General features: G+C 37.0%; 1 protein-coding gene across 4 annotated transcripts in view; it reads left to right on the top strand.

Annotated features, from left to right (window-relative positions):
- The first annotated feature begins 22,910 nt into the window (after positions 1 to 22,910).
- The window catches only part of ERCC6L2 (ERCC excision repair 6 like 2), a 158,844-nt gene continuing 155,221 nt past the window's right edge, over positions 22,911 to 26,533 (top strand). For 3 of the 4 annotated variants that reach the window (XM_030799801.1, XM_030799859.1, XM_030799709.1), the window contains exon 1: positions 22,912 to 23,345. In XM_030799801.1, coding sequence (XP_030655661.1) covers positions 23,300 to 23,345 — 46 coding nt within the window. In that variant the 5' untranslated portion in view covers positions 22,912 to 23,299. Of the gene's footprint in view, positions 23,346 to 26,533 lie in introns of all 4 variants that reach the window. The other variant, XM_030799767.1, reaches the window with a different exon arrangement.

The raw sequence follows: 26,533 nt of genomic DNA, 5'->3' as shown, positions 1-26,533 counted from the left end.
AAGTTTTGCTTTAGTTATTGGCATAATTTCCTCTATTCTCTGGGTTGCTGCAATAGTGAGGATCTGCAAACAAAAAGGCATTCTTCATGGAAACAAGAAGAAAATAAACGGTCCTTGTTTATATCGGCACTATTTTTTTTCCTCTCTGACTTATTCATTCATGGATTTCTCCAACTGTCTGAGTCTCTGGGAAAGGGTGTGTTTGCCCATTAATCACGGAATACCTATTTCTCCCCTTCCTGCACTACTAATCAAGAGAAGCAACATTTTCAACTTCTGAGAAGTCCATTTTAGGTGTTCCTTGTATGACTCAGTTGACATGTTCACTGGTGACAGCAATCTCGCTATGACTAACCAGCTTCTACTTTTGACATCTTCTAGTAGAAGAAATGAGTTGCCATGTAGACATTTCCCTCCAGGTGGTCTTCACCTAGAGTATAACAATTAGCCAAGTCTATAATGGGAAACTTTCTTTCAAAGAGATCTGAACGTTGATGTATTATTGCAGAGTGTTTGCTGCCTCCAAGTTCTACCTCTCACAATGTCAGAAGATGATGACTTTCTGTGGCAATAAGGATTTTTACCAGGTCTTTATTTGGTGCCCAAGAATAATGCTTTTCTTGTGTTTCAGATTTTCAAAAAAATACGAACATTCCTTCCAAGAAGCTGTTATCCAGCATCAGATCTCTGAATGCAGCTGACTGAAAAGTGGGCTTTTGCATGCAAGGTGGCAATCTATATTCAGTTGCAGGTAAATAGAAAGCTAAACTCCTTCCTGTTAGACTGCCATGCATGCCAGGTCTTCTCATCCTAACTGCCCTGAGGCACTCTGCACGTCGCCCATGGTGGGTTTTGAAGCCCACTGGGATCATCTAGGACCTTGAGAAAGCGTTGGCTGTTATAGGAGCTCTAGTCTATAACATTGACAGACATTTCTTCTGCTCCATGTTTCATTTTCTTGTTTAACAGGTAGATCAATTTGCCACCAAGTTGGTTTCTCCAGCCTGGGCTGTGAAAAAGCAGCATCCTTTGGGAAGCATTTTGCACTTACTGCAATATTCCAGCGATGCCAAGACACAATCTTAGTGAGCTCCACACTTACTCAGGTAAATTCAACTAATTCATGTGCTATGTTAGCTAAATGGAAAAATATTTATTCAACCATTCTGCTTACAAAGATTGTTAGATTTTATATTAAGTCAGAATTTCATCTGCCTCCTTTCTGACATTTGTGTAAAGGTTGGATGCCTATAACATTGAAAATACTTTATAATATACTGACCTCTACGAGCTTAGAGTGGTATAGTGCTGTAAGCTAGTAACATCCTTATTTACCCTGAGAGGATGCAGGATAGTTAGAAACACAGATAACTGGTATTGTAAGACCAATCGCCTATGTCTTAAGAATAATTATCATTATTTGCCTGGCATTTTATTTAGGAATAGGCTAATGGCATTCTTTATAAAGAGTGCTATGTTATTCTTAAGTTTAGCTCTGTTTCTTTAATAAAGATAATTCCTTAAGATCCTTTTTTCAAAATTCTAAAAGGACCTGTCTTTTACTACAAAAACTTTCATAATTTTTATTTTTTCCAATGTTTTATTATGAACATTTTCTAACATATAGAAAATTCAGAAGAAAAATACAATGAACACTCATATCACTTAGACACCTACCATTTAGATTCAACAATTGTTAACATTTTGCCAGATAAGTGGGTGTGTGCACTTGTGTGTGTATGTTATTTGCTGAATCTATATCAAAATAAGCAACAGACTTCATGATATTCTCCCCTAAATATTTCAGGGTCATGTCCTAAAAATAGGGCATTCCACTACATGATCACAATACTATTAACACATCCAAGAAAATTAGCAATTATTATAATATTATCTTATACCCAGATCATGTACAAATTTTCTCATTTGTTCCTCAGATATATATTTAAGCAATGTGTTGAATGGCTGGGTTTTGTTTTAAATCCAGGTTTATATATCGCATTTTGTTTCTGTATTTCTTTTAATCTCTTTTAACGCAACAGTGTTCTCAGTAGCACCCTCATGCCCCAACACATCTTCTTTTCTTTGGCGTTGAATTTTTAAAGCATCCAGGACCGTTGTTTTGTATAATGTCTCAAATATGTTTATTTCTTCATAGTGTCCTATAGCTGGTTCATCTCCTGTGTATTTGTCGTAAACTATAAGTTGAAGTCCTTTGGTTGCATCTTAAATATTTGATCCTAGTTATAGCCACTTATGTTGGCTTTTCTATCATTGCATGTAAATAAAACTTGACCTTATTCAGTAAACTAAAGTCTTTTTGATTTTATAAAATATAAATGCCTCTAAGTGAGACCTCTCTCCTGTACTTTATGACTTCTTAGTAAATGCATAGCACATATTTACCAGCTGAATCACACCATTCAGATTCAATCTCTCTGGATTCTTGTAAGTCATCCAAAATTTTTCATTTAGAATGTGGTGTACTACACTCAAAATTACTCTTTTCCTGCCAATATGCTGTTTTTTTTCCTTAGGATTATCTCTTTGGAGATTTTTAATTAAATATATTCTTTTCTACTGATAGGCAGTTTAAAGTCTGAAACTTTAAACATCTGGTTATCTACTTCTAGGGTAATAACATATTTTAGAAAAACCTATAAATTCATGCAATTTATAAAAATAACTAAATTCTTTACTGTATCAACTAAGTGTGAGAGAAATCTGTATGCTAATTCTAGAATGTGCAGTGAGTAACATGAAGTAGAACAATCTCTAGGCAAGTGTGAAATTTTTAATTAATCCAAGCTATAAATATCTGAAAAAATGATGTTTGAGGGTTTCAGAGTGATTGTAAATTAAACTAATTACAAATTGATTACCATTGATAAGTTGGTCCTTTAAATTCTTCTTAAGATAAAATGAAAACTGAATTTTTATTTGTGACTGATTTGACTATTTCTGTACAATATTTGCTTTAGGGAAACATTTTAGTGTTTTCAAAATTCACCTTTTAGCTGGATCCAGTGATATGTCTGACAAAATGACAGGCAATTTGGAAAGCGAACATGAAAATATCTGGGGAAGGGCAGTCCAGACTGAAGGAACAGCAAATACAACAAACCTAGAGACAAACACTTAACCAATACTTAGCAAAAAAAAACAGGCTAGGAAAAATGTCTGAAAAACACTAGACCACCTACGTCCTCACTTGCTACAACTTGAACAGTCCTAAAAATATTCCCATGAATACTACATTTAAGAAGAATATTCAAGAAGAATAGTCCTTAAAAATATACTTGTGATAAATTGGGTAAATTTAGCAAATTGTTTTTAGGCAAATTGATGCTTTGCTAAGTTGACTTATAGAGGACTGGTTTTCAATCGATTTCTGGCTAATTTACCTACAGCTGTGCCTGCTGCAGAACAGACATTTAGTAAATGTTTATTGAAAGAACGATAGGAAAAAGCTTGCATGTGAAACAAAATGCCAAGGATTGTATTGAGTATTGTATCTGAGAACAATAACTTAACTGGAACCTAATTTGAGTTTGTGGCTTATCTGCCTTTCTGATATTTGATCCCATCCAAAAACCATCTGCAGGTTTTTTAACTGCAAAGCCTCACAAGACCTATCTCTGGCCCAGTTTATCTCCTGGTGCCTTCCTTTCATCTTCAAAGCAGGCCCCAGGAACTCAGCTTTCTTTCCTCTCCAGCAACTCAGCCATCCTTTCTATCCCTTCAGATTTTGTTTCATACCACTGCATAATCTCCCTCATTTTGCATTTTCTTCTACATCTGTAGATAAGCACAGAAACCTAAAAAATTTAAGGATCTTTTTCCTGATCTCTGAAAATAAATAGGATAATGAAGTAGCCAATCTGGTAGAAGTGAGTAAGGTTATAGAATCCTTCCATAATTATCAAGTTATCTGTTACTTGTCCCTTTCAAGATGGTAAATGGATCTAGGAGGATGAGACTTTTGTGTGTGCCTTTTTCTGTCCCCGCTAAATTATATGAATTAGTTTTATCTCTTTAGGATTTGCCAAAAAGCAAAGTGGTTATCATCACTGGTTAAACACATTGATATTTATTTATTTTAGCAAACATGAAAGCAATTATTACAAGAGGACTACAACAGTCATCAGAACTGGGTCCCAGCTGGTGGTGACCCCAGAAAATAGTCAGGGTACCACCTTGTGCCCACTCTTCCATACCTTTCCTGAATAGTCATCAGTGTTCTAGGTCTGGTATATGTTCCCTGAAAGGCAGCAAAGAAGGAGAGTACAGACTGTAGTGTCCCTGAGAAGATCATATGTGGATCTCCCAATATCAATTTGGCTTGAATACAAGGACTACTTTCCTATTCCAAGGGCAGGGTAGAGGTACATTCCTAGGACATGGAATGGCAGATGTCTGACATATACCTTGCAGACCACTGCACTTCACTGGGGTGTTGCCCTCTGCATTTATTCCTGAGGGTGGAGTTCACTAAACCACTTTCCTTCTCACCCTATTTTTAGATACAATCAAGGTAGAATAATAGGTGTTTCCTAAACTCAAATTGGCAGTTTGCAGTTTCCAGGACATCAGCAATGAATGACACCCTTTTAGTGGACCCCGGCCCTTCCCCTTCCCCCTAGGAATGATGAACATAGTTCAGGTCCTTACTAATCGTCTGTGACCCAAGCACCATACTGAGCACAACGTGTAAATATCATGAAGACAGTGTTCAGGGGCAAGGCTTCAGTGTATGAGGGGCAGCAGAAGTGATGGGGGGAGGAGGAGTGGAGGACCAAGGCTGAGCCATTCCCCAGAGGGATCTTGTTACCAGGAATGTTGCCAAGGCAGGGGCTTTTGCAGCTGTGTAAAGAGCAGATTAGGAGCAAGATAGAAGCCTGTTGTGAAAACTGGGGCCCAAGATCAGGGCTGGACAACATCAAGCATCTTTGCTGCTAGAGTACCTAAGTGTTGAGTCACAGCAACTTAATCCCTCCTATTAATACCTGGTTTGATTCTAGAGACTGGGGTGAGGCTGAGTCCCCTATTGGCTGCCAGAATTTCAGCTGCAGGGAGACAAACTCCAGAAAATCTACAAGTTAGGCAAGAAGGATATGGGGAAACAGAGGTCAGTTTCCAGAGAATTAAACAACTGACATCAAAGACTTAAGGGCTGTTCCTGGTAAAGGAATCTTTACGTGTAGGAACTGGGCAAGGAGAAAAAGATAGTCCAGTTGCATTCACATTCTCACCTGAATTACAAGAGAAGGCAAGATAACCAAGTGGAACTTTTTTCATTCTGTTGCTTTCTAAATTTTCAAACTAAGTTTAAAGAACAATGAGACTAAGTCTGTAGGTCATGACAATCTGGCAACTTCAAGTTAGACCTCCATGATCATGAGTGTTTGCTGTCACCTGTCAATACCATGCCATTCTGAGATTGCCAGACCAGCCTTCTTCCCAGTCCTGGCACCCAGGGCTCTGGCTCAGCTCTTTAATACCTACTTCCCTGCAATGACCTGATGCAGGAACTGCTGGCCTTCCAGCTTGTCCAATGTCAGCCTAGCTCAAAACTGGGTCTTCATACCTACAGTCCAAAAAAGGTGTTGAACTTGCAAATCTAAGGGCATCAAAGGGCTGCAATACGTTGGAGTGGAAAGAGGAACAGAAATTTAATGAAGTTGCCAGGGAGCAACAAGAAACCAAGAACAGGCAGAGCTTAACTTTAGGCTCCAGGGATTTTCCCAGACTTATTTTCACTGTTTCTTAGGGCTCCAATTTTCTAAGTCCTTTATTCTTCAGTCAAATGGAAGTACAAGGAAATGTGAGAACTCTAGATGAGTCCCTGAAGTCATTGATACTAATCAAATGGCCCTGGCAGCTCAGATCAGCAGGCACTTTGGGAACATCAGCAATGACTCCTGTGTCCTTGGGATGTCACTCTCCTGCTATAAAGTCTTCAGTGGATCTCTACTGCCTTGGAGTAATTGGACTCTCTAGCCTCACCTTTAAAATCTTCCAGGAACCCTTTCTCTCACAAATCCCCTTCAGGCGGCAAATACTCCAGCAAAACTTAATCACTGGTTTTCCACACTTGACATGAACTTTTTCCATTTTCTGACTTTTCTCAAAGTTTACCTTGTGTAGAATAATATTTTATCTAACGGACACATCTAAATATAACTATTCTTCAATGCCAGCTAAAAGCTCATCTTTTCCAGAATGCCTTCTTTCTGATTACACTAATCTCTGATCACACCTACATTTACTTGACTTATATTACTCAGTATGTTTTTACTATAAAGTAAATCTTGTGTCATCTTCCTCATTTACACTGCCCATTTATCAAATACAGATATTATATCTTATCAATATTTTCAATTGACCTCAGTGCCAGAGTTGAACTAATCATATTCCTCAGTTAATATCACTCGATCATTAGAGTTGAAGCAAAACACTTAATTTAGATATTTATTCCTTTTTCATCTCATTCTCTGTTACCGTTCCCTCTCCCATTCCCCTCTCTTTCCATAGACAACTGCTCTAATGAGTTTGAAGTCTAACACGTGTATACATAGTCTGGCAAAATATAATAATATAGTCTACTGTATCTTATTAGATTTTGTTCTACTTCTTATTTTTTTACTCAGCGCTGTGGTTTTGTTTTGTTTTATTGAGACAGGGTTTTGCTCTTGTCACCCAGGCTGGAGTGCAATGGCGTGATCTCGGCTCACTGCAACCTCCGCTTGGTGGGTTCAAGCAATTCTCCTGCCTAAGCCTCCTAGTAGCTGGGATCATAGGCACCCGCCACCATGCCTGGCTAATTTTCGTATTTTTAGTACAGATGGGGTTTCACCATGTTGGCCAGGCTGGTCTCAAACTCCTGACCTCAGGTGATCCACCTGCCTTGGCCTCCCAAAGCGCTGTGTTTTTAAGATCTATTCATAATTGCTCTGTTGACACTTGGTTTGTTACTTCAAGCTGCCAAAGAATACTCGATATTATGCAGTCTGCACATTTTACTCACCCCTTCCTCCAGGAATGAACACCAAGATTTCCCCTAATCACTGGAAGCCACAAACAGATAATACATGACTCCTATGTGTGAAAACTTCTTTACAATATATATACCCAGGTAAGGGTTGGCTGGGTAATAAGGTGTATGCATGTTGAAATTGACTAAGTACTGAATTTGACTAGCTGTACCAGTCTACTCTCACTAGTAGTTCACTTAGGTTATTATTTTCCCACATCCTTGCAAATGCTTGGCCTTATCTGATTTTCTAATGCTTGTTTATCTCATGGATATCTAGTTGTAGTTTTTGAATTTGTTTAAATCACTCTTAACTGATTTTTAATACATTTGAGCATTCTTCATATATCCGTTAGCCATTTAGGTTTCTGCTTCTGCAAATTGCCTGTATATATTCTTTGTCTATTTTTCAATTAGTTTTCCTGACTCTTTATTATTGAATGATTTGCATATGTTTTCTTGTACATCCTAAATACAAGTTAGACCTTTTGGCTAAGATCAAGTGTAGTATCTGTTCTTATCAGTTTAAATACTAGTTAGCACATTGGTTTCAGTTTGGCTGTGGGGTCCTTCATTGAACAATTCTGATGAAGTCAAATTAACAATTCCTTACGTTTTGTTTGTGCTTTTGGTATCTTGCTTAAGAGTTCTTTCCCATACCAGTGTTATAAAGTTAACCTATAGTTTCTTCTATAGCTTTATAGTTTTGCTATTCATATTTAGATGTTTAGTACATATACACATATATACATATATATTTTCACACACATATATACACACACACCCCTCTATATGCATATGTATATATATGTATATGGTATGAGATATAAATCTGTATTTTCTCAATATGGTAAACTTATTTTCCCATTACCATAAACAGGTTTTTCTTTCCCCAAGGATTTGTGGTGTCATGTTTATCGTATCTAAGACTTCCATCTGAGATCTCCATTCTGTTCCATTTCTTCATTTATGTTTTTACACCAGTACCATATTATTGTTTGTGTTTTTTTTAAAAATTACTATAGCTTTGTTTTAATCTTAAGTTTTGGCAGAACAAATTCCTGCCCTTTAGTCTTATTTTTCAAAATTGATTTAACTATTTGTGGATCTTCATTCTTCTATATACGTTTTAAAATAAGTAAAGTCCTTAAAAACATCTAGCTACAGTTTCAATTGGCATGCTATAGATTTTTGAATCATTTGTCAGTGGGGGGTGTGGATACTTTTAGAATGTGAAATAATCTCATCTGTAAAGATAAACTATTTCTCCATTTATTTAGAACTTCACGTCTTGTAATAGGTTTTTAAAACTTTAACCATGGAGGTCTTTCACATTCTTTCAAAAGTTTACTGACATGTTATAGTTGTTTTTACTGCTGTGTATAGCAGCTTATTTCCTAATTATGTTTTCTATATGGTCATTGCTGCTGCAAAGAAATGTTATTGACTTTTTAAAACTGATCTTGTATCCAGCAACTTTGCTGAACTTCTTGATTTGTTTTACCTTCTTGACCTGTTACAATATCTATGTGTAATACTACTCTTTGCCTTTAGAAGATATTTTTGGCTTGAAGTCTTTTGATAGATTTAAGAACAAGATTGGTACTCTGGCCTTTTTTATTGTTTATATTTCTTTTGCATATGTTTTTAGTGCTTTTAATTTCTACCTTTCTATGTCTGTTTTAAAGTGTAAGAATGTCTCATTCTTATACTTAGTGCTTTGTTTTGTAATCCAATATGAGTGCCATTTACTATAATTACTGTTATATCAGGATTTATTTTTTCATTTTATATTTCCTTTTACTATGTGGCTTCTTCTTCCTCTTCCTAGTTCATCTTGTGTTCTTCCAAATAAACAAAAATGATTTCTGCTGCTTTAAGATTTATATTCTAATTTATTCTTCTAGTAAGTTATCCCTAAGTTGTCCTTTTTGACTGGGGCTTATTTCACTTAACATAATGTCTTAAAGTTTCATCCATGTTGTAGTATGTACCAGAATTTCATTCTTTTTAAAGGCTGAATAATATTTCATTGTATGTATATACCATATTTTGTCTGCATTCATCTATCAGTGGACACTTGAGTTGCTTCCACTTTTGGCTATTGTGATAATGTTGCTATTACAATAGCAACAACACTGCTCTATGTCTGTCTTTCTGTCTTTCAGTATCACACTATTTTGATTACTGTAGCTTTGAAATAAGAAAGTGTATGACCTTCAACTTTGTTATTTTACAAGATTGAGTTGGCTATATGAAGTCTCTTGAGATTCTGTATGAATTTCAGAATGGATTTTTTATTTCTACAAAAAAGCATTGGAATATCAATAGGGATTGCATTGAATCTGTAGAATGCTTTGGGTAGCAGTGACATCTTAACAATGTTGAGTCTTCCAATTCATGAACACTGGTTTTTTCCTCCATTTATTTGTGTCTTCTTTAGTATCTTTCAGCAATATTTTGTAGTTTTTAGTGTACAAGTCTTTCAACTCCTTAGTTGTATTAATTCCTAAGTGGTTTTTGTTGTTGTTTTTGTCTGGAAGAGATGCTATTGTAAGTTGAAATATTTTCTTAATTTCCTTTTTGGATTATTCATTGCTAATGTTTAGAAAAGCAATGATTTTTGCATGTCAATTTTGTGATTTTGCAACTTTCTCAAATCAGTTTATTAGCTCTAACGGATTTGTTTGTGTAAAGTCTTTAGGGTTTTCTACATATAAAATGATGTCATCTGTGAACAGAGACAATGTTACTCCTTTTCCAATTGCGATGCCTTTAATTTTTCTTTCTTACTTAACTGCACTGACTATGAATTCTAGTACTATGTTGAATAGAAGTGGCAAAACAGCATCTTTGCCTTATTCCTGATCTTCAAGGAAAAGCTTTCAGTCTTTCATCATTGAGTACGATGTTTGAGCTGCGGGTTGTTCATATATGGCTTTGATTATGTTGTGGTAATTTCCTTCTAGTCCTAGTTTGTTGATTTTTTTTTTCTAATCATGAAAGGGTATTGAACTATGTCAAATGCTTTCTCTGTATCAATTGAGATGATTATGTGTTTTTATTTCCTTTACTTGTTAATGTGGTGCATTACATTGATTTTTGTGTATTGAGCCATCCTTGTATTCCAGTAATAAATCCCACCTGGTCATGGTGTGTAATCCGTTTAATATACTCTTGAATTTGGCTTGCTAGTATTTTGTTGAGTATTTTGCCTCAATAATCTTAAGGGATATTCGTTTTCTTTTCTGGTAGCATATTTCTCTGGCTTTGATATCAATTAATGCTGAACTTACAGACTTAGATAAGAACTGCTCACTCTTCTTTATTTTTTTGGAAGAGTTTGAGAAGGACTGGCATTAATCTTTCTTTGAATGTTTGGTAGAATTCACCAGTGAAGACACCTGCTCCAAGGCTTTTCTTTGTTAGAAGTTTTTTTATTATTAATTCAATTGCCTTACTCATTAAAAAGATCTACTCAGATTTTATATTTCTTTATAATTTAGTTTTGGTAGGTTGTGTGTTTCTAGGAATTTGTCAGTTTCATCTAGGTTATCTAATTTGTTGATGTACAATTGTTCATGATACTGTCATAATTTTTTATTTCTATAAAATCAGCAATTTTTTATTTTTATTTCAATCACTTGAGTCATCTCTCTTTTTTTTAGTCAATCTAGCTAAAAGTTTGTCAATTTTGTTGGGCTTTTAAAAGAACCAACTCTCAGTTTTGCTGATTTTCTCTATTATTTTTCTATTTTCCATGTCTATTCTAATCTTCATTATTTTTTTCCCTTTGCTAGGCTTGGGTTTAGTTTGTACTTGTTTTTCTAGTTCCATAAGGTAGAAAGTTAGAGCACTGATTGAGAACTTTCTTCTTTTTTAATGTAAGCATTTACAGCTATAATTTTCCTTCTTCTCACTACATTCACTGCATCCTGTTAAGTTTTAGTATGTTGTTTTTATTTTCATTCGTCTCAAGATATTTTCTAATTTCCCTTGCGATTTCTTCTTTGACCTTTTAGATGTTTAAGAGTGTGTTGTTTACTTTCCACAATTTGTGAATTTTTGTTTTTTTCTTCTGCTGTTGATTTCTAGTTTCATTCCATTTTGATTGGGAAAAATACACAGTATGATTTCAATCTTTTAAAATTTATTCAGGCTTGTTTTGTGACCTAACATATGGTCTACCCTGGAGAATGCTCCCTGTGCGGTTGAGAAAAATATATATTCTGCTGTTCTTGGGCATAGTATTCTCTATATGTCTGTTAGTCCAATTTGTCTACAGTGTTGTTTGTGTTATTTATTTATTTTCTGTCTACTTGTAATATTTGCCATTGAGAGTGTGGTATTAAAAGTCTCCTACTATTATTGTGGCCAGTATTTTCAATAGGGTCTTTGTGTGGCAACTTTTCTGAGGTTTTATATGGCTGAGATTATTTCTATTGCACTTTTCATATTTAAATGCCAATCCAGATGAGTGCAAGATTCTAGCTTCAAAGATTTTTTTCTCCAATACAAAAAAAGTATAACTCAGGCCGGGCATGGTAGCTAACGCCTGTAATCCCAGCACTTTGGGAGGCCAAGGCAGGTGGATCATGAGGTCAAGAGATTGAGACTATCCTGGCCAACATGGTGAAACCCTGTCTCTACTAAAAATACAAAAATTAGCTGGGCATGGTGGTGCACACCTGTAGTTCCAGCTACTTGGGAGGCTGAGGCAGGAGAATCGCTTGACCCCAGGAGGCGGAGGTTGCAGTGAGCCGATTGCACCACTGCACTCCAGCCTGGTGACAGAGCGAGTCTGTCTCAAAAAAACAAAAAACAACCCATAACTCAAGTGTTTTGTTTTGTTTTGTTTTGTTTTTTGAGATGGAGTCTCACTCTGTCACTCAGGCTGGAGTGCAGTGGTGCAAACTTGGCTCACTGCAACTTCTGCCTCCTAGGGTCAAGCGATTCTCCTGCCTCAGCCTCCCGAGTAGCTGGGATTACAGGCATGCGCCACCACGCCTGGCTAATTTTTGTATATTTAGTAGAGGTGGGCTTTCACCACGTTGGCCAGGCTGGTCTCAAACTCCTGACTTTGTGATCTGCCCACCTCGGCCTCTCAAAGTGCTGGGATTACAGGCACGTGCCACCATGCCCAGCTAATTTTTGTATATTTAGTAGAGGTGGGCTTTCACCATGTTGGCCAGGCTGGTCTCGAACTCCTGACTTTGTGATCCACGCGCCTCATCCTCCCAAAGTGCTGGGATTACAGGCGTGAGCCACTGTGCCTGGCCAACTCAGTTGTCATTTTTGCAGAAGTTTTTGAAGTGTCTAATATGAATATGTTACCTGTTCATTTGTAAGGGATGTTTCTTTCTGAAAACTTTTAGAAATTTGCCTTTGATATTCTTAAATTTTACTATATAATGTGTCTAAGTATGAAAATGATTCCAATAATAGCTGTACTATTTAACTATGTAAGAATTTGTGTACTCTCCATGTTTTAGCCAAAATTTTAGGAGACATTGATGACTTTGGGTTTTATGAGGGTAGGAACTATGTTTTTCTGTCTCATAGCTGTATCTTCAGTGCCTAGCAGTGTTCTTAGTATATGGCAGATGTACTAAACAAATATTTGTTGAATGAATGAATAACTGAATCATCACCCAGGTGACTGGCAACTTTTCTATGATTTTCTAAAATATATTATTTCTTTTGTAATTTGTCTCAATAACTAGGGATTTTTTTACAGCAGACAAATAAGAAAAAGACATCTAATAGAATTTGACACTAAACCGAGTTAGTTTCAGTAAGTGGTCTACAGGTTATAAGAAATATTAAAAAATACATAGCTAGGAAAAGAACCATGCAAATTCCCATTGGCTTATATACTCATCTGAAATCTGAAAGATACTAGTCTTGGTCAAAAATGCATCAGTATGTATTTATACAGTATGAGTCACTGTATAGTATCACACTGTACTTGGTTTACAACCCTTTCTTCCCTACTAAACTGTGACCAACTTGTTAAAACCATGTGTTTGAAGGAATAATATAGATGACAAGAAATTTATACTTTATTCCTTTAGACTACTGATACGTACCACAATAATTAAAATACTTAAAAGCAGAAAAAAGTGGTAATTTTAACTTTTTTCCTTCAAGAATATCCTCTTTTATCAATGAATGCTAAGTTAAACACAAACAAAAGTGGAAGACAGAATGCGGACTTCCTTTGTTTAATTCATCTTTGTTATGGTCTTAGGCTTATTTTGCTTAGTGGAATTATTATTTTCTAATGATATTTGACCATGTGTGAACTCCCCCCATCATCTGCTTTTCTTAACTATCATCTAAAAATACAGTACAAATGTCCACCTTTAACAGGCATGTAAATTTTCAGGGTGCCATAGACTTAGGAACTGACATAGTCTTTCTTTTAAGAAAAGTAATATGGCTGGCGCGGTGGCTCATGCTTGTAATCCCAGCACTTTGGGAGGCTGAGGCGGGTGGATCACAAGGTCAGGAGATCGAGACCATCCTGGCTAACACGGTGAAACCGTCTCTACTAAAAATACAAAAAATTAGCCAGGAGTGGTGGCGGGTGCCTGTAATCCCAGCTACTCGGGAGGCTGAGGCAGGAGAATCACTTGAACCCGGGAGGCAGAGCTTGAAGTGAGGCGAGATCGCGCCTGCGCAATTGCACTCCACACAGAGCAAGACTCCGTCTCAAAAAAAAAAGAAAGAAAAGTATAAAAAGGTTGATAGAAAAAGAAAAGAGATCCTCTCCTGGTTGTGAATATCAAAAGCCCAAGGACAATTCACAGCCATACGAGGTCTTATTGTGACAACACTAGTAAATGCATAAAAACTTTAAGAAAATGTTTTCAACAGTGAAATTATTGCAGGCTTTTAGATATTGAGAACCTATTTGTGAAACTGAACTATATAAATAATTAATAGTAAGAAAAATAAAGCTCATGTTTTTCTACAGAAATTGAATGAATTATAGAAATTTGAGAAGGTGTTAACAGTCTTGAAAATATGAATTCTTTGGGTTTTGCATTTCCACTGTGCAAAAGTGGTGTGGGATATTTCAACCAGTCTGTCAAATAATCTGTGCATAAATTGGAGACAGCAGTTCCCCTGAAAGAGTTGCTTTATATTAAAAAAAAATAGTATCCAGTTTAAAAATAAACTCACTTACCTTTTACATGCTTTTTATGTTTCCCTGTCTTAATTAATTCCTCAAGTTAATTTCTTTTTAACCAGACACTGTCAATTCCCAGATCATGCCATTGCATTCCAATTTAGGGCAACGTGATAAAAATGATCCTTATAAATGAAGTATAATATTATATTTGCATTCAGAATCAACTATTCAAGTCTGCATATCTTGTAATGGCCATAGAATTCTCTTTATCCTTGTTTCATGGTACCTAAGCTGTCAATTACTTTGGGAACACTTTTGAAAAGTAAAACTTTGGCAATCATCTTTACAAAGTATATAGACATGGTTTAAAATTTGAACCTAAAAAATTTAAACCATGTCTATATAGCTTCTGTTTTGAAAAGGTCTGCCTTGCTTAAAGAATTTAAGCAATCAAAATTCAATTCAAGGAAAGTTGCTAAAGATGAGGTGATGCATTCTAAAATAACTGAGAAAAGTTATCTTCAGTAGAAATCACACAGAATTTTAGACTTGAAATGGAGCCTATAGGTCATGTAATCTGAAGACCACTAGTGGAGTCCATGGTAAGAATAGAAAAAATTTTTCACCCTAGATTTCACATATGATTCAGATATGTAATGTTTCCATGAAGATTTACACAATATTGTAAATCTACATTTTGGGAGGGATTATCTTGATGTCCTTCAAATGTAATTCATATTACTTTAGAATCTTTACGGGATGAAGGAGGTAGATTCTATTATGAATATGTAATTGATTTTTGGAGCTTATTCATTGGAAAAATACAATTTTGTATTTTTCTAGATGGGAAAAAGTCTTTCTGTGGAACTTACATCAGCCAGCTCTCTATGCTACAACATTTTTGGATATGTATGAGGGAAGGATGATAAGGATTAAGTCCAAGTATTATTTGTCAATATTTTATGTGAAATCTTATTCAATTCATAATTTAACTTTCAATAATTAGTTTTAGCATTTTAAATTTTATTGTAATTAAGTCTGCATTTGTTGTGTTTATTAAAGCAATATTAATCTATTGATTTACATTTACATTTTAAACAACCTACCTTTGTTTATTTAAGGCTAACAAAGCTGAGTAGCATGTTCTTATATGGACATGCTAGTGTTTTATGTTGATTATTTTTATAAGAAGTTAATCATATATGACATAAATCTCATGTTTCATGTTTATATTTTTTGCATTTGTCATTAAATTAAAATCTTACATTAAAAAACAAAAGAATGCCAAAAGGAATGCTCCGAACATAACCATATATGCATCATTGACATGCAAATTTTGACATGTAAACAATATAATACAATCCTATTCATTTAAAGAGTTAGAATAAAAGCATGTCTAGGAAGGCAGCTGCTTTGTAAGTAGTCCTACAAGTGGTATAATTATACCACTTCTTTCATCATTCTAGTACTTTACCACTCATTTGATATTTGACAGCTGTGCTGGGATGACTGGAATATTTGAATGTGTAAAAATAACTTGTTGGATTGGTTTTTACATTTTTTTCTAATTTTAAAGTTTTCTAAAAGTTTTGCATTTTACATTTTGTTTTTAATTTACTTGGAATTTAACTTTGTGTATAGGATAAGAAGTTCAACCCTATTTCCCTCCTCTGTGGAAAAAAAAGTTCCATCACCATTTATTCCTCTGTTCCTTTTTGATGTTTTATCAAAACTGTCTTGATCATTCTTGGCATTTTATGCTTTCATATAAATTTTACAATCCTCTTGTCAAGGTCCAGGGGAAAAAAACCTGCCAGTAATTTGGCAAGGAATTGCACTACGAATAATTTTGGAAAAATTGACATCTATATTTTTTTTATACCATGAACATGGTATACCTCTCCTTTATGTAGGTTTACAATATAGTTTTATTATTGCTTCTATAAGCAACTTGCACACATTTTTAGATAATTATTAGCTATTCTTATATATTATTGGTTGCTACTGTAAAAATACATTTTAAAAATTATATTTCCTAACTTGTGTAGCTAGTGTATAGAAATACAGTTGATTTTTATAAATTGCACTTGTATCCTCAAACCATATTGAATTCTTATTCTAAAGATTTATTTGCATATTCTCTTGCTTTTCATGTGAATAATAATATTGTTTGGAATAGTAGCAGTTTTGAGTCTTCCCTCTCAATATCTATAATTTATATATAGTATCTTTTATTATTGAAATGGTTAAGATCAATGATGAGTAGAAGTAGTGATAACAGATATCATTGTGTTTATGGTTTTAAAAAGACAGTGTCTAACATGTCATCATTAACTATCATGCTTGCTGCAGGTTTCGAATAGATACTCTTTATTAAGTTAAGGGATTTTCCTTTATTGCTTTTTTGCTAATATTTGGTTGGATTTTAGAAAATTTTTCGATCTGTTGAGACGACATAATTTTTCTTCTTTATTTCTTAGTGTGGTAAATTTCACTACTAGATTTTCCAGTTTTAAACTATATTTGCATTCTTGAGGTAAACCCAACTTGGTCATGATGCATTATTATTATTATTATTGCTAGTATTATTCAAAATTAGATTCAGTTGTCCAGTATTTTGTTTAGAATTTTTGCATATAACTGTAAGTAAAATTTGCTTATAATTTAATTTGTCATGATGTCCTCATTAAATTTTGCTATCAAGATTTAACCAAGTTTATAAAACAAGTTGGGGAGTGTTCCTTTTCTTGTATTCTCTGGAAGAGTTTATGTGATATTTATCTATTCCCTTTGACATTTGGCAGAACTTTCCTGTACAGTCACTTATATCTGGTCTTTTCTTCAACTACTGATTCAAGCTTCGCCAACGGTTATAGATTTCTTCAGTGCCTCTTTTCCTTTTTGATTTTTTTTTTTTTTTTTTTTGAGGTGGAGTCTCGCTCTGTCGCCCAGGCTGGAGTCCAGTGGGGTCATCTCGGCTCACTGCAACCTCTGGCTCACGGGTTCAAGTGATTCTCCTGCCTCAGCCTGAGTAGCTGGGACTACAAGCACGTGCCACCACGCCCAGCTAATTTTTTGTATTTTTAATAGAGACAGGGTTTCACTGTGTTAGCCAGGATGGTCTTGATCTCTTGACCTTGTGATTTGCCCACCTCAGCCTTCCAAAGTGCTGGGATTACAGGCATGAGCCACAGTGTCCGGCCCCTTTTTGATACATTTTTAAAGGCAATATAGATTTGAACACTTGGGCATGAAATCATTTTTAGTATACTCCCATATTTTTCTGATCTTTGAATTCTCTTTAGCATTGCCCTATTTTCCATTCCTAATGTTTATTTGAGTCTTTTCTCTATTTTTCTTGATTCATTTCACCAGTGGTTTGCCTACTTCATTAATCTTTTCAAAGAATCAACTTTTGGCTTTGTTGATCATCTCTGTTGTGTTTTTTTTTAATTACTCTTTAACTTCTGTTTTTTAATTTTTCCTTTTATTCTAGTTTCTTTAGGATTAGCTTGTTGTCCTTTTTTAAAGTTAAGTTGGAAGCACAGACAATTAATTTTCAGCTTTTCTCCTTTTTCAATGTAAGCATTTTTTACACTTTAGCAATTTCCCACAAACTTTGATATGTAGTATTATTATTCAGTTCTAATGGATGTTGAAACAGCAGGACTCAGGGGATGAAATATAAGTTCATTTATTGGAACAATACTCATTCAAACCCACTTTGAGAACCATTTTTTTATTCATATTCTTGAAAGGCAACTAGGAGAAGTCTCATGATTCTTCTAGTCTCTCTTGATAATAAAAAAATCCTGGGGTCACTTCTAGCCACTAAAAAGAGACAAACAAAAAGTCAGTTTGATAAAGTCCATGTAATAAAAAAAATTAAGACTTCGACACTTGTTTAACCTTAAAGACTTCCCCTTTCAGAGCTCACACTTGGTACAGGCAAGTGGTTGGCAGGGGAAAATGTGGGGGTGATTGCTTCTTTTATATGATTTATGCTTCACCTTCCTCTCCTACTTTCTAAGCTGCTTCCAATTTCTTTAGGGATGATTTGGAAAAAGAGATAAATATAAGGAACAAGGACCAGGCCAGGATGTGCATGCTTCTTTCTAGCAACCTAGATGCAATTACCCAGGCACTACATTATGCTATTATCTTGGCTTGGAGTTTCTTAGGTAATGCAGATTGTATACATTCAAATCCTAAATTTGCGGGCATAGCTGTGGTTTCAAAATTTCAGAGGGAATTAACAATACCCCTTCAAAAATCCCATGCCAAGGCAGACAAATCCCTCTTCATCCTCCTTCTTTTCTGCTGTCCAGACTTTTTTCTTCTAGCTCACCATTTCACTAAGGATGTTACCTTTCAAGCTTTCTGATTTCAAATGAGAGGTTCAGTTTCAATGTGGGACCTTGTGGGAGCTTAAGACCATGTCTTCTGCTCCCACAAGCCTGTTAAAATTCAGACCTTTTTGTAACTGAGCCAGACAAATGTGTCCAGGAAAGGAGTGGTATAAGTGCCATCTTAATAAACTAGTTTGCAGTTCCTTCCTTATTTTTGATCTATGAGTATTTCACATACTTCTTGAAAGCTCAGCTATGCATTTTGAGATTTTTTTATTTTTTAAATTTTTATAGATTCAGAGGGTACAGTACAGGTTTGTTACATAGGTATATTGCATAATGGTGAGATTTGCGCTTCTAGTGTACCCGTCACTCAAAGAGTGAACATTGTTCCCAACAGATAATTTTTCAACCCTCACCTCTCTCCCATCCTACTCACTTCTGGAGTCCTCTGTGTCTATTATTTCCTTCTGCATGTCCATATGTACCTATTAGTTAGCTCCCAGTTTTAAGTGAGAACACGTGGTATTTGATTTTCTGTTTCTGAGTCATTTCACTTAGGATAATGGCTTCCAGCTCCATCCATGTTGCTGCAAAAGACATGGTTTTATTCTTTTTTTTTTTATGGCTGCAATATATTCCATGGTGTTTATGTACCACATTTTCCTTATCCAGTCATCTCTTGATAGACACTTAGATCGACTCAATGACATTGTTATTGTGAACTTTACTGTGATAACATACAAGTGTGGGTGTCTTTTCAATATAATGATTTATTTTCCTTTGGGTACTCAGTAGTGGGATTCCTGCATCAAATGGTAATTCTATTTTTAGTTCTTTGAGAAAGCTCCATACTGTTTTCCATAAAGGTTGTACTAATTTACATTCCCATCAACAGTGTATAAGCATTCGCTTTTATATTTTGAGAGTTTATAAACATGTTTCAACCAGTGTTTCTTGGTGTTTTGTTGCAGGATTTTTATACTTATCTGACATGAGGTATTAAATGTTCTATTATTTGAGCCTATTTATTGAGTCTATGAAGTAAAAATGGTGTTGGTGAATATTCGAGGTGTAATGATATATGGGACCATGACATACTTCTAACACTGACTCTATATATCTTTCACTATACCTCATTCAAGCCTCAAATTTTCCTTTCTTTGGCCAGAGCTTTTTTGTTGTGTTTTGCTTTTTAAATTGTGATAAGAAAGAACATATTATATAAAATGTACCTTCTTAACCATTTTTAAGCGTACAGTTTAATAGTGTTAAGTATGTTCACAATGTTGTGCAATGTTGAGTTTTAAACTTTAAGATTTAGGTTATTTGTGGCAAGGAAGGACAGGTCTATTTTATCCCCTTTCTCTTGCCTTCACTCATCTTTGCTTCCTTCTTCTTTTTCTTCCTTTGGCTGGAACTATGTATGAAGGGAGAAATGCTGCAACCTAAAATCATCTAACTAAAACTCGAAAGACTTAATTTCTTGTGTTGTCTTAGAGTTTCATATCTATTTTTTTCTGGTGCCTTTTTGCTAGATTAACTCACAATTGTGGAGATCTGTCAACCACATACAGATATATATTTGACTTTTGCAGTGTGAAGATAAAGAGAGACTATTTTTTGGCAAATTATTGGTGGTTTTAATCATCCTTCCGTGAGCCTCTTTTGAAATGCCTGTGTTATCACCATCTGTGTTTTTTCTCTTTTGTAGTTTTCATTGGCTTAATTTTTGCTAGATCTTCCTTTGCCAAAAGTTTTGTATGTGATTCAGTTCATTCATGTGATTTATCCAACATCACACATATTAACTACAGGAATTCCTTAATATTTTACAAGATATTCAGTTTAACTTTGAAGTGACTGGACTGACAGTGTTAGATGTTCACAACATCAGCACCTAGACAAGGATGTCAATGCAAAGACAAAAGCTACTGGGGGAAGGAATATTTGAGGATGTCTAACTTTATGAGGCAACTAGTTCACTAGGACATATTTTCATGTCATGATTATTTCTGCTTCAGTATACATTGTAAGTACAGCAGTGAGGTTAAATAATAAACACTCAGAAAATGAGGTATCCTCCTCTTTTGTTAGTCACAAAGGTACTCCTTCAACCAGGAATAAGGATTTAAATACCTTCCATTTAAATCAAAATTTATTTCTGAATTTGCTTATCACTTCTATTTAGAGGTCAGCTCTGTCAAGAGCTACATCTTAACTCAATGGACCTCTGGAAAAATAAGACAAAATTACACAACTAGTCATTTCAGAGAGGGGAAAAAAAATCAAACTTCTTCCCTGGTAGTTGTAGGGAAAAAAAAGAAGCTTGATTAAAATTTCAATTTGCCATTTTGATTTTAGAGACAATGTGAAAAGAGATATAATCCATCAATAACAAGCAGCAGATTTTTCTAGATTTTAAGATTTCCAATATCAAGGTGTATGTTAGAATCAAGAATTACAATTATAATTAGTAGTGTTTTTCGCTGTGTTGCCAGATTGGAGTGCAGTGGCGCAAAGTCGGCTCACTGCAACCTCTGCCTCCTGGGTTCAAGCGATTCTCCTGCCTCAGCCTCCCAAGTAGCTGGGACTACAGGCATGTGCCACCACGCCCAGCTAATTTTTGTATTTTTATTAGAGACGGGGTTTCGCCATGTTGGCCAGGATGGTCTCGATCTCTTGACCTCGTGATCCGCCCACCTTGGCCTCCCAGAGTGCTGGGATTACAGGCATGAACCACCGCGCCCGGCCTATTAGCCAAAATATTAAACTGACATAATGGCTATGCAGAATGCAACTTTCAAGTGGATGCATTCCATTGATAATAATAGTAATAACAACACATATATTCCTTACTACGACCAGCCACTGTTTTAGGAGTTTTACTTAATTATGTAATTTTTTACAATTACCATTTTTAGGTAGTTTACTATTATTAGCCTCACTGTAATGGTAATGAGTGAGGACAATAAAACACGGAGAAGTGATTTGGCCAACAACTCACACATAGATGGCTGAGTTAGATGTTTCACTTGGGCTTGAAGTTATTACCTGCTGGTAAGCAAACAAGTGATATTTTAAATGAAGCATTTTATGAACACATACTACTAGTTCTTAGTATCTGCCAAAGAATTGAGATCTATTTGCAAACAGCCATATTGTTTTCTTAAGACACTACTGTAGGCAGAATAACGATCCCCCAAAGATGTTTATCTCCTAATCTCCGGAATTCGTGAATATATTAGCTTACACGGCAAAAGGATTCTGCTGATGTGATCAAGGGCAGAGACCTGGAAATGGGAAGATGATCCTGGATTACTCACGTGAGCCCTCAGAATCTTTTCCAGCTGCAATCAGCGGTAGACTTGAGGATGGAAGGGTCAGAGATGGCACATCACTGGCTTTGAAGATGGAGGAAGGGACCAAAGCCAAGGAATGTGGACAGAAGCTGGCAAAGGCAAGCTAAGGATTGTCCTGTGGTGTCACCAGAAAGGAGTGCAGCCCGGGTGACACCCAGGTAGCACTTCTGACCTACAGAACCGCGAGATAATAAATGCATTGTCTGTCAGATGATACATTTGTGCTGTTTCAAGCTACAAAGTTTGTGGTTATTGGTTATTGTGGCAATAGGGAACGGATACAGGCCCCGTCAGGTATTTCACTCAATCCATGAAATACCTTACAGTATACAAATTTTAACATGCGCGGGAGCCACTTACGGATCCGTCTATCTGTGCTGCCTGGGAGTGTCAGAGGCCGTGTCCTTCATTCACCTCGCGGGTGGGCGGCGCTGCCCTAAAGATGCTCCCGGATCAGTGCAGACGGCTCAGCATTCTCCTGCGTTCAGCGAACCGCCAGAAACGTCAGATGGTACGGAGGAAAACACTTTACGCTTTAACAGTATTTTTACGTTTATTTGCAGCAAATGTTGTTGGCTTTGTATTTAAAGTATTTATGATTCACTATAAAGTGTAGGATCCAAGAAAACGCGCTAGTTTCACTTGGCCCCCGTGGGTGTCCCGGAGAGCTCTCCAAGGAGGGAGTGGCTCCTGAAGTTCCGGGGCTGCTGCACCACCACGGAAGAACCAAGCTCCACAGAGAAGCCAGAAGCCACAACCGGGGGGACGCCCTCTGCCAGGCCTCCACCGCCTAAGCGGCCCTTTACAGGTACCGCATTCTCAAGCTGCCCAGTTATTTCCAGCTTCGCAGAGCGCCCAGCCCACCAAGCGACCTCAAACCTCGCGACACTCGCAACTCCCGCGGCCCTTCCTGCTACTGGCCTCTGAGGGGAGAGACATCGGGAAGATTGCTCCGCCCACAGAAAGGAAGATTTCGTTCTCGCGAGATCCCAATGACAATTGGGGAGCCCGTTCTCGCGGGATTTTCCAAGACCGGGTTGGAAGTTGTGGGGGTTAGGCGACGGAGGTCAGAGCCTAGGAAGATCTGGGGTTCGCCTTGCCAGCCTCCAGTCCTCCACCGGCGGCGGCGGAGCCCGAGAGAACTAGGTGAACACCGCCTTGCCAGCCTCACACAGCGTCCCCTGGCTCTGCCGCCGCTCCGGACGTCGCCCTCCTGTTCTCCTTGGGTCCCCTTAGTCGCTACCTTTGCTGGGATCCCCCTCCTCTATCTCGTGGCTTCGGGTTGCCGGAGAGCGATGCTCGGAGGGCGGCCGGAAGTGGCGTTGGCCGCCATTGGCCCGCTGGCCAGCCACCTCGCTGTGCTCTGCCGCCTTCCGGGTGTTACGTGCAGCCGGGCTCGGCCCCTCCCCCTGGCCGGATGGATCCGTCGGCGCCACAGCCCCGCGCGGAAACCGCAGGCAAAGGTACCAGCTCCGCGCTCGCCCCTTACCCAGAGGCCTGTCTGCTGCGTCGCGTTGGACCAGTTCTTGCCGGTGCCCTTTGGGTTGGGGTTTTGCCCTGTAGATCCTCGTCAGTGACAGCTGCAGATTGTGAACCCCTCCAGGCCTGGGACCAAATCTCCGATTCAGTGTTGAGAACCTGGACTCGGGAGTCAGCCCGTGGGATCTAGTGCTGCCTCTGACAGTTACTTGCTGAGCAACTTTGGGCAGGCTCCTCATCTGTAAAACTGGGTTCATTACTAGGTTCTTGCGATTATTAAATGACGTGGGGAATACGCAAAGCATTTATGTGACCCCGCGTCTGGCCCATATTAAGCACTCAGTAAACATTATTTTCATTCTTTATCCTTGTATGCCCCAGTTGTTAGTGAATGGCAGAAGTTTGTTGTAAGTAGATAAATGAAGGTTGAGATATTTAGTTCAATTGAGTTTTGTTGCCTATTGAGTCAGGGCATTATATTCTGCCTTAAATAGGAGGTTTAAAGAAGGTGTGATTATCTACCACAAGTCATCTGGGATGCCTTCTGGCACCCAAATGAGTAGCTTTCATTAATAATTGTGCTGTATAACAAAAGCTACCGGGTATTGGGTGATTTTCCTGAGCCCAGCAATATGCTGATTGTTTACTTGCTTTCCTTTGAGGAAGATATCGATCTCATTAAATAGATGAATGCAGAGCTAAAGCTCAGAGAGGGCAAGTTACAAGCCTGAATTCTAGGAATTGATGAAACATAAATACCTGTAGGAGACTGGCAGCTAAAAATAGATGAAGCTGCCGAGTGGATATTGTGACTGGGACGCTCATTCCTTTTGATATATCTAGTCACTCTGGTATTTAGGGAAATTGATGGAAGGAGCAGAAAGCTCCAGGGCCCCGAGGTGGGAACACGCTTGAGGAATGCTTGAGAAGGCCATTGGAGTGAAAGAGGGAGAGAGAGACCCTATCACCAGAATGGGTTGAGTTGGTAATTAGTTTAAACCAAAACAAATGATTTCAACTCACTAAATTATAGGAGACTTAACCCATTTCTCTGTTGAATCCAACAGGAAATCTTAACAATTTAAGCAGTTGCTCTGTAGTTTGGATACTGAGAGATTCCATTTCTAACTCAAACTTAACTGAATTTATTTCGTTCTTGAAATTATCCAAACTCAGAAACCCAAAATACTCCAGTAAGTTGTGTGATTCCCTTAAGGCTTTTTTTTTTTTTTTTTGCACATGCTGTACACTTATCTGAGATACAGTTCTTAGACCCCTTTCCCTTTTAGATTAGGTTTCTCAATATTCCCTTCTCATAGCACTCTTCTTCCAATGCACTTTTTACAGTTATGAATATGTTTGTGTACTTTTTAGTTTTCTTGCAAGATATCAAGGATTTGTGAGATAATTTGTAATAGGCCAGGCGAGGTGGCTCACACCTGTAATCCCAGTACTTTGGGGAAGCTGAGGCGGGAGGATAGTTTGAGGCCAGCCTGGACAACATAAGCGAGACCCTGTCTCTACTAACAATAAAAAATTTAGCCAGGCATGGCGGTGCGCACCTGTAGTCCCAGCTACTCAGGAGGCTGAGGCGGGAGGATGGCTGAGCTCAGGAGTTGGAGTTTACAGTGAGCTATGATTGTGCCATGACACTCCAGACTGGGCGACAGAGACACTCTTGTCTAAAAAAGAAAGAAAAAAAAATGTGTAATAAATTTACATGTTCATGGAATGTCTGCTGTGTGACTCTGTGTTGGTCCTGGGGATAAAATTTATAACAGTACAAACTTTTTCTTGGAAAAGAAATTACTCTCTACTGGAAGAAAAAGACAAAAACAAGTGGACATGATAATTAAATGTTATGATAAGTACTACAGAGGCAATAAAATGATGAGATAGAGAATAATGGGCACCCTACTCTAAATAGGTGGACTGGGAGCAGAGAGACTGGTTAGGCATATTTTAGGGAAAGTTGATGGTGGCATGCTTTAAAACGGAGGTCTGCAAACTACTGCCTGTGGGCTAAAACTGGTGTGACACTTCTTTTTGTAAATAAAGTTTTATTTACAAAACTGTGCCCATTTGTTTATGTATTGTCTGGTTGCTTGTGCATTACAAGGGCAAGAGACTGTATGGCCTACAAAATCTAAAGTAACAAATAGCTAATAACTGACTCTACAGAAAATGTTTGCCAGCCTTTGCTTTAGAGAGATGGTGGCATGGAGGAAAGTGATTCATTTTTGAAGTAGAAGCAGGACATTCTGATGGATTGGATGTAAGGAGTAGTATTAAATGAGGTTTAAGGGCTGACTAATGGTTTTCTACCATGAAAAGTTGGTTAGATGATGATGCCAGTTAATGAAATATAGGAAGACTATTAGTCACCATCATTTTTGACATTAGTTTTCTTCATTTTATACCCATTGTGTGGTATAATATTTGGTGAACAATTTGTGCTTAAATCACATATGTTGAATAATAGATAATAAAATAAGTCAAAAAATGATAGGGTAGGCAAACACATAATGGGAAATATAAGTAATGTGTTAAGAATTGCTGTAAGGGTTGCTTTAGGTTTTAAGGTGCAAATAGTACTGTTAAGAAAATTGGGCCCATTGACCTATATGTTGTTTTACTTGTACAGTGGATCGAGGCTTTAGTTTGACATTAAAACACTCTTTTAGAATGGTGTAACAGTTGTCAACAGTTTGGGTCCAGAGAGTAGAGTGGGAGAGAAGGTTTTTCCCTCTGTACTCATTATTGTTATGGTAAAATAACCTCATCAAAGTTAGTGGCTTTACTTTTGAGGAACAACTGATGGATGAGGAATATAATGAGCTATTCTTGCTTTAGATAGTATAACCATGTCATGTTGTAATCTTTGTAATCTTAAATGTTATAAATATCTAACTCGAGGTCATCAGGAAGACCCTAGGAAACTGCCAGTGGTTATCTGATCTCAGTGCGAAATGTATAAGAAAAATAATTCTTAGTGTTCTTGTATTTGTAGCCATAGAATTATTTTTGGATTCTTGCCATAAGAAATTCCATTTGGAAAATTACTTTTACTTAGTTTTCTTTATTTGATACTTTTTAATTGTACCAATAGTATACTCTATAGGCTCCCTCCTCGTTCATAGTGGTGTATTTTCTGAGAAAATAAAATAGATAG

This window comes from Nomascus leucogenys, chromosome 1a (assembly GCF_006542625.1).
Source record: "Nomascus leucogenys isolate Asia chromosome 1a, Asia_NLE_v1, whole genome shotgun sequence".
NCBI classification, from domain to species: domain Eukaryota; kingdom Metazoa; phylum Chordata; class Mammalia; order Primates; family Hylobatidae; genus Nomascus; species Nomascus leucogenys.
The sequence above is the reverse complement of the archived record's forward strand: the minus strand, read 5'-3'. Positions and strand labels throughout refer to the sequence as shown.